Source organism: Poeciliopsis prolifica, unplaced genomic scaffold (genome assembly GCF_027474105.1).
Source record: "Poeciliopsis prolifica strain line A6 unplaced genomic scaffold, Auburn_PproV2 SCAFFOLD050, whole genome shotgun sequence".
Taxonomy (NCBI): domain Eukaryota; kingdom Metazoa; phylum Chordata; class Actinopteri; order Cyprinodontiformes; family Poeciliidae; genus Poeciliopsis; species Poeciliopsis prolifica.
This window is the reverse complement of record NW_026562425.1, coordinates 4110824-4119453: the sequence shown is the minus strand read 5'-3', so window position 1 is coordinate 4119453 and position 8630 is coordinate 4110824. Positions and strand designations below refer to the sequence as shown.

General features: G+C 38.7%; 1 protein-coding gene across 1 annotated transcript; it reads left to right on the top strand.

Annotated features, from left to right (window-relative positions):
- Positions 1–3779: 3779 nt before the first annotated feature.
- On the top strand, positions 3780–6425 carry LOC129377988 (peptidyl-prolyl cis-trans isomerase FKBP1A-like). Its single transcript, XM_055058216.1, has 4 exons — positions 3780–3901; positions 3991–4038; positions 4555–4667; positions 5253–6425. The coding sequence occupies exons 1-4, from the start codon at positions 3865–3867 to the stop codon at positions 5376–5378; spliced, it is 324 nt and encodes a 107-aa protein (XP_054914191.1). The 5' UTR covers positions 3780–3864; the 3' UTR covers positions 5379–6425.
- The last annotated feature ends 2205 nt before the right edge of the window (positions 6426–8630 follow it).

Here is an 8630-nt window from a genome sequence, read left to right as displayed (position 1 = left end):
ATGTATTTATGGATCTTAGTTGTTTCGTCCTGGACAGTGGTTCTCACACTCACTAGTCCTCTGCCTCCGTCCTTGCGGCTCGTGTACAGTCTCAGGGTGCTGGATTTGGGATGGAACCCTCCATGCATTGTTAGTAGCTTTCTGGTCTTAATATCTGTGGCTTTTATCTCCTCCTTTGGCCAGCTAATTATTCCAGCAGGGTATCTGATTACTGGCAAGGCATAGCTGTTTATCGCACGGATTTTGTTCTTGCCATTGAGCTGGCTTCTCAGGACTTGCCTTATTCGTTGGAGGTATTTAGCTGTGGCTCCTTTCCTTGTGACCTCATCGAGGTTGCCATTTGCTTGTGGTATACCTAGGTACTTGTAACTGTCCTCTATGTCTGCTATTGTTCCTTGTGGGAGTGAGACTCCTTCTGTGCGGATCACCTTCCCCCTCTTTGTGATCAGCCGACCACACTTCTCTAGTCCGAATGACATCCCAATGTCAGTGCTGTAGATCCTGGTGGTGTGGATCAGTGAGTCGATGTCTCGCTCACACTTGGCGTACAGCTTGATGTCATCCATCAGGTGACTGATATTGGCCCCATTTTTGAGTCTGTATCCGTAGCCAGTCTTGTTGATAACTTGGCTGAGGGGGTTCAGGCCTATGCAGAACAGTAGCGGGGACAGAGCATCTCCTTGGTATATGCCACATTTGATGGACACTTGTGCAAGTGGTTTGCAGTTGGCTTCAAGGGTGGTTTTCCACAGCCTCATCGAGTTTGCAATGAAGGCTCTCAGAGTCCTGTTGATGTTATACATCTCTAAGCAAGTCCAAGTATCCAAGTATGCGGCATTGAGTCATAGGCTTTCTTGTAATCAATCCAAGCCATGCACAGGTTGGTGTGTCGGGTTTTGCAGTCTCGGGCAACTGTGCGGTCTACGAGGAGTTGGTGTTTGGCTCCTCTGCTATTTACACCGATACCCTTCTGTGCCGTGCTCATGTGTTTATCCATGTGTTTTGCTTATCTTGGCCGCTATGATGCCTGACATGAGCTTCCAGGTTTGTGGAGAGGCAGGTTATTGGTCGGTAGTTTGGGTGGGACTGGACCCTTTGATGGATCCTTCTGGATTAGGATTGTCCGCCCTTCAGTTAACCATTCAGGGTGAGTCCCACTTTGTAGCAGCTGGTTCATTTGGGCTGCCATTCGCTCATGGAGAGCAGTGAGTTTCTTTAGCCAGTAGGCATGGATCATGTCAGGCCCTGGTGCTGTCCAGTTTTTCATACCTGAGACTCTTTCTTGGACATCTGTCACAGTGATGGTTACCCGGGCTTGCTCAGGGAGGTTGCTGTGGTCCTCTCGTAGATAGATCAGCCACTGTGCATTGCTGTTGTGGGACGCCTCCCTTTCCCATATGCCTTTCCAGTATTGTTCAGTCTCCAGCCTTGGTGGGTCTGCTCTGTTGTTATTGTTACCCTGCCATTGAGAGTACACCTTAGCTGGTTGAGTGGAGAAGAGCCGGTTAATCCTTCTGGATTCATTCTCCCTTGTGTATCTCTTTAGGCGGCTGGACAAGGCTTGGAGCCTCTGTTTGGCAGTCTCGAGTGCTTCAGGTATGGGCATCTGCCTGTACTTTCTGGGTACTGGTCTTTTCATTGCACCCTTGTTGAGCTCTGACCTTGATTTTAGCCTCTAACCGTCTTTTCCATGGTGGGTATTGGGTCTCATGGTTGCTCTTATAGCCAAGTATCTCAAGGATCACTGATGCTGAGTTGTAGATCAGCTCATTGGTTTCTGTTATGGTGTTGGTAGGGATCGTTCTCAATGCTGCATTCACATTCTCAATGAGACTTTCAGATGGTACTTCACTCAGCCGTTGTAATTGGCGCCGGGGAGGCCTGGTTGTCATTCGGGTCATGATTCTCTCTCTCAGGTCAGCAGCTGTCTCGTTCAGCTCTGTTTCGCTCATTGGGGCCGTGTATCCCCTCACTGGGTGGGGACTTGTAGTTAAGTCCCCACAGTCCTGACATCCGGGTTCCTCCCTTTTGCCGTAGCATTTGTGTTGTATCTCGTCAATCTCAAGTTGTGATAGCAGTTGCCGTTTGCGGATGTTGGAACACTGAGCTACTAGTTGTTTAGCGCTTAGTGTTGACTGGGGATGTCGAAGTAACCATTCCTTCCCCAGTCTTTGCATGTAACCTCTCTCACTAGGGTTACTTGAGTAGTAGCATTCCAACATATCCACATTTTCATCTCTCGCCCATTTCCGTCTTGTTCCAGTAGCCCATTTGTCATCAAGGTGCTCTGGTTCCCCAACACCTGACGCAGACCTTGTTTGGCCGGGCGACGTCTGAGCCGGCATGTTATGCAACTTAGTATCTCTCATGGTATGAGGTAGGCAGTAGCTTGAAGGGTCTTGCCTAAGGACCCAGACTGGATTCGAACCCTGCCCTCTCGGGTGATATACTGATGCCTTATGTATTGAGCTATCCAGTCAGCTATATATATATATATATATATATATATATATATATATTATATATATATATATATATATATATTATATATATATATATATATATATATATATATATATATCTTTGCATGTAACCTCTCTCACTAGGGTTACTTGAGTAGTAGCATTCCAACATATCCACATTTTCATCTCTCGCCCATTTCCGTCTTGTTCCAGTATATATATATATATAATATATATATATATATATATATATATATATATATATTATATATATATATATAATGATAATAAATATATAATAATAAAAGGTATTTATTATTATTAGTCTTTGGTGCAAAAACTGATTGAAAGTCAATTTATTCACTGCATTTTTATGTCTGCTAAGGTTGAGATGGCTCTTTAAACTTTTCGAACTACAAACACAACAGGGACACAATTAAAACTGTGGGATGACTTATTACCCAGCGATAATAACTCAGAAATAGTCCAAATTATGATGTTTTTTTTCTTTTCTACTTACAGAACGTTTCTGTTTATATCATAGATTTTTGGTGCCCATCTATCCTAAAGAAAAAGTTATAAAACTTCAGATATTTTACATAGAGATATTAACATTCATGGAAAAACCTCACATAACCTAATATTAAAGCAGAAAGTATGGCAGCTACCACAAAAAAGGCTTACAGTATTCAATTATGCCGCATAACTGATCAGTACATTATTGTGAGGGGACGCAAAAGTAAAAAATGTCCTCATGTCCCCAAGGGGGCTCTGTACCCTTTGAGCTTTTTTGATCTATAAATCAGTCTGCAGCCAAGTAGTCGTTAAATAAATATTATTAAGGCTTAATTAGTAAAATGGCAGCAAATTTACTTGGGCCTACATATCCACGCCCAGGTCCAACCCACATATAGTCAGCCCATGCTCATGTCATGTGGGTTCAATACATTTAGCCCAAATGGGCCAGCCCATATGGGTCCCATTTTAGGTTAACCATGCAGTTTGCTCAGATAAAACCCATGCCCACTCATTAGCCCACATCAAACCCAAGTGGGGCCCACTCATGCATGCTGGCTGGTAATGCGGCTTCTTGAATACTCAGTCTTTCTGCTTCAATATAAGAGTTTTGTAAGGCTTTACACGCTCGTTTGTGAGATATCTGAAGTTTTTCTTTCAGATACAAACGCACCACAAACTTAGATACAAAATCCTTGTGATCAATAAACTTTCAGTCACTATTCTGACACAAACAGTTCCCATAAGAAGGAAAGAAAGAAAAATCCAAGTAATGTTGCCACAGAAGGCGCGTCTGTAAACCACGTGACCTGCCAAGTTAAGCCCCGCCCCTCATTGAAGACACGGACAGACCGTTCTAAAAAGGAAGGACTGCATCGAGAGAACAATGGGAGTTGACGTCGAGACTCTTAGACCCGGGGACGGTAAATATTTTCATTTCGACTTGTTTTAGGATAGCATGCGATTTTCAGTCGGTGCTGAATCGGAATAAAATGTGGGCTTTCATTTGCAGGAAAGACTTTTCCGAAGAAAGGGAGCAAGGTCGCCGTGCACTACGTCGGTGAGCTTTGTTTCGTTTCTCGCTCCTCAAATGATTTAAAAAAACGACCATTCACTTTGAATATGACAAACGGTCATATCGAGTGGGAATCATACCACCAAACGGAAATATTCTCTTGAGTCTAACTAGAGAAACTGAGGCTAATAACAAGCTAATGGCCCAGCTAGCTTAGCTTAGCATAGCACGTAGCCAGGAAACACGGGGGCAGATGGCCCGACTCCCCTCTGAAAATGATATAAAACTATGCAAATTCCCCGACATTCAGAACTAGCTTCCTGGTAATTACAAAACGACAATTAATTCGAGCACTAAAACGAAGCCGAGAAAGAGCATCCTCTAATTTTTCCCTCTGTATGTGCTAAGTATGCTAACCATTCACTGACAGCACCTTCATGTTTAATGCAGGCGTGTCCATGTCGTTAAACGTCAGACTGACTGCTAAGACTTCTCTATCATTTAGCTTAGTCTTGTATAAATATTAGACAGCATATTGTAATTTTTTTTTTCTTTTAACAGGCACGCTGACAAACGGGAAGAAATTTGACTCCTCCAGGGACCGAGGAGAGCCCTTCACGTTTAAAATTGGAGCTGGTGAAGTTATTCGCGGCTGGGATGAAGGTGTAGCTCAGGTAGGAAGAATTAGAAATACAAATGAAAATATTGACACATCAGACTGAGAATAAAAAACTGGATTTGCTTTTGATGTGGTGGTCTTTCTGTGTTCAATTCAATAGCAAGCAATGATTGCACTGTAAAACATTGTGCAACCACCACAACATTGAAAGGCTGAGAGATTTGTCAATAAGCTTTCATGTTTTATAAGCTTTTCTAAATAATGGTTGTGCTTTTCACTGTCATGAAACTCATTTTTGACCCATTTCTAGTTAATTAATAGTATTCAGCTGAAAAGCCAGTGTAAAGATGTCAGAGTAAATATCTCCATCTTGGATTTTATTTATCCTATTTAGCATATAGAAAACTGAGACTTTGGGAATAAAATATGTGCATCGCAAAATTACCCTCTTATTTCATAGTGATTTATTTGAACATAAATTGAGATTATATGAAAAAATAATTTTAATATTATTGAGATTTCAAGCCAGATGATAATCTTACCTCTTTTTTTTACCTATTGAATAATCAAGAAAAAAGGGATATTGAGGGATATTCTTACTTAAGATTTTACATCATTTCTCTTTCCACTACCTCCACAGATGAGCGTTGGCCAGTTGGCCAAGCTGACCTGCTCTCCGGATTTCGCTTATGGATCCAAAGGTTATCCACCCGTCATCCCTGCAAACGCTACCCTCATCTTTGAGGTTGAGCTCCTGAAATGCTGAGTTTTTACACTGAAAGCTATTCCAGAGTATTGTTTTTTGGGAATTTGTTTTTTTTTTTTTTTCCTGTCTACATTTTTCACAAATGGTTCTTTAGTGAAATGGTAAATGAATTGTACTTGTATAAAGCTTTGTTAGAAATATGGAATCAGAAGCCTATTCTCACACAATGACCATCATGCTAATGACAACTGTGCTATATTGGTGCTAATCTAATTCTCAGGCCCATGAACTTGAAGTGAACATTGGATCAATCTGGCTTCATTATTTATTTATTTTTTCCCCTTAAACCCAAATGATATTGACATTCCCTGTTTTTTAAAGTAAATATAACAGACCACAAGTAACAGAAATGGTGCAGTACTGATAACTTGGACCATGCAAAAACACACACTGGGAATGTAACACGGTTATCCTGCAAAGTTTAGACAAAGGGATTTTATCTTAATTTTATGATGTTTCATATTTGATCATAAAGACTAACAAATATATACTGGTCCTTCTATATAAATTTATTCATCAATGTGCTTGAAGCAACCGATAAATAAAATTTGACTGGTTTCCAAAAGACTATATATATTCTTTTTAAATTAATTCATTCACATTAAATCAAATAAACTAAAAGCACATGGGTGAGAAAGTGCAAGTGACACAAAATACAATCTTCTCACGAAAGCTTTTTTTTTTTTCCACGTGATTTTTTATTTTTAAGGTTTTTGTGCTTCAAAAAGTAGTATGGTGTTAAACTGACCTTAACATTTTTAGTGAAGTGTGGTTTTCTTTTTTTCCCTTGCAGTAGAGTTGTGACTTTATTTTGCACATTAAAGCAATGAATCAATAAGAATTAACTCACTCAGAGCTTGTGATTAAAGTGGTTGCCTTTTGTGTTGCTTTTTCCAGTTTAACAAGTATTCACATGATTTTTTGAAATGTTTCAAGTCTGCTTTGGGGTTGTGTTAAGTCACAGTGAAAACACTTCATTTTTATTTTGCAATGCTCTTTTCCTTTTCAGTGTAACCCATTAAGTCTGATTAAAACCAGAAATCTGTATGATGCTTCCTTGTCATGTATTTAATCAAATAACCAAAGTGAAGTATGCTTAATTATTCAAAGTTTAAAAAGTTTTGAAGGAAACCCAGCAGATTGCAACAGTCATTGACTTGCAGCATTCACTCCTGGACAAGCACATAGTTAATCACTTGCATTGTTGACTTTACATCTTATCCCTCAGCGATTATGCATGTAGCGACAGTGGAGAGGAAAAACTCCCCTTTAACTGGAAGAAACCTCCAGCAGAACCTGGGTCAGTACCAACAACCATCTGCTAATGTGAACAGGGGGTTGTGGCTCACAGTTTTTTACTTTTGAAAAAATAAAATTTGTGTTTTCAGAATGAATACATGAAATATAAAGTATTACACTAGATTGTACTCAATCTTGGTTCACTGTTTAAAAAGTTTTTGAGTCTATTCCAGACTTTTTACCACTGCACTCTAAATAGTCCTGATAGCTTATTAAAGTGTAGTTGATGGCAAGGAATATTTGATGTCAATAGTTTTTTTTTTTCTTCAATTGTTCTGAAGATTTATGTCTGTCAGCAGAATCAGCTCCTCAGGAGGACAGGGTAGAGGGTATTTTGGAGTTTAGATTTTGTTTTAATCACCATCTTTTGAAGAAGTTAGTAAGTATATCCTGGTCATAATAAATAAAAGAACTCTGTCTCTACTTGTATGCCAAATGGTTGCTCCAGATCTGCTCAAATTGTCCACAAAAGAGTTTGGCAGGAAAACTGAGTACTTGAAACAAGAACAAGGGTTAAGAAATATTTGGAAATAAAATGGTTCTGAATAAATACATCAGAACAACTAATTTGAAGCACCTTTTGGAAAATTAAAGAACGTGATATTTGAAACAGTAACCCGATTTACCCTGTAGGAATCCAAAATTCAAGTAAAGCTAAAGTAACATTTTCTAAAAATTCCCACACCACCTGAACGCCACGTTTGCACGGCTTTGGAGTCAGGACATCCGCATCACATACTCAAAAATAGTCCGGCGCACATTCGGTCTGATGACAACCTGATGCTCAATATTTGCGCTACTTTTAATGACAAAATGTCCTTGTAAAATACTGAGGCAGTTAACTTAGCATCGCTCAGTGTTTACATTAAGTATTTGCACGTTTTTAGTTTGTTTTGTTTTTCTTGAAATTGAGATATCTCGTTTATGGTACAGCAGTTGGAGGATTTCTGATTTCATTTGCAGCAGAATCTTAATGAAAGAATGGCGAGGATTAACGCGGTTCATCTAATTACAAGTCTGATCCTTGTTCAACAGATACAAACACGTTTCAAAGAATCGCCATTTGGTGAGTCTCACACTTAAATATTCAATAATATGTGACACTTTTCTGGGTGATATTGTTTATCATACCATATGGTCTCGACTTGGGAAATATAGGTGCTGTGCTTTAAAGCACGTGGCACTGTCAAAAATCACATTCTGGTTTAGAAAACTATTTTGAATGAATTTGAACTTTCATGGATAAAACATTTAGTAATATATTTGTCAACAGATGTAACACATTTGTGATCTAAAGCCTCAAATCTTCAAAAAATATGAAGCTCTATCCACACCGTTTTTTTGTTTGTTTGTTTTTTTATATAGATTAATAATAACAATTCTTGGCACCATCATAAACTTTTTGGATTTTGCTCCCATTATTTGACATTTGCAGTGGTTGAAATCAGGGTCTTTAGGACTTTTAAAAAATTATTTATGTCAATTATATTTAGCTATATTGTTCCTGCAATTCTGAATAATTTTTCTATGAATAGCAGGGATATTTTCAAATATTTTTTACTGAAATATTTGATGTGTTTGATCGTATATTAGTTATCAGTTTTAATCATAATAAATATACCACAGAAATGCACCGTTGGTGAGGATCTTGGAAAATGTCAGTTTCCTGTTTGCTTATTTTCTGTTTGTTGAAATGGAAAATAAATGTACAGTGTTAAGTATCGAAATTTAATCAACTGGAAAAACATTAAGGAAAATAAATCAAATTTGAGTGAATTTTAATAATCTGTATTTTAATAATCTGTATTGTGCCATTATTGTTCAATACCATTAGACACCTCAGTCTGGTGTCTAATGTCTCCTACCTTTTTTTGAGGCAACTCATAAAAAAGGATAGGAGACATTAGCACTCAGTATGTTTTTCCTCCAGTACAAATACTCCCATCTCCACTG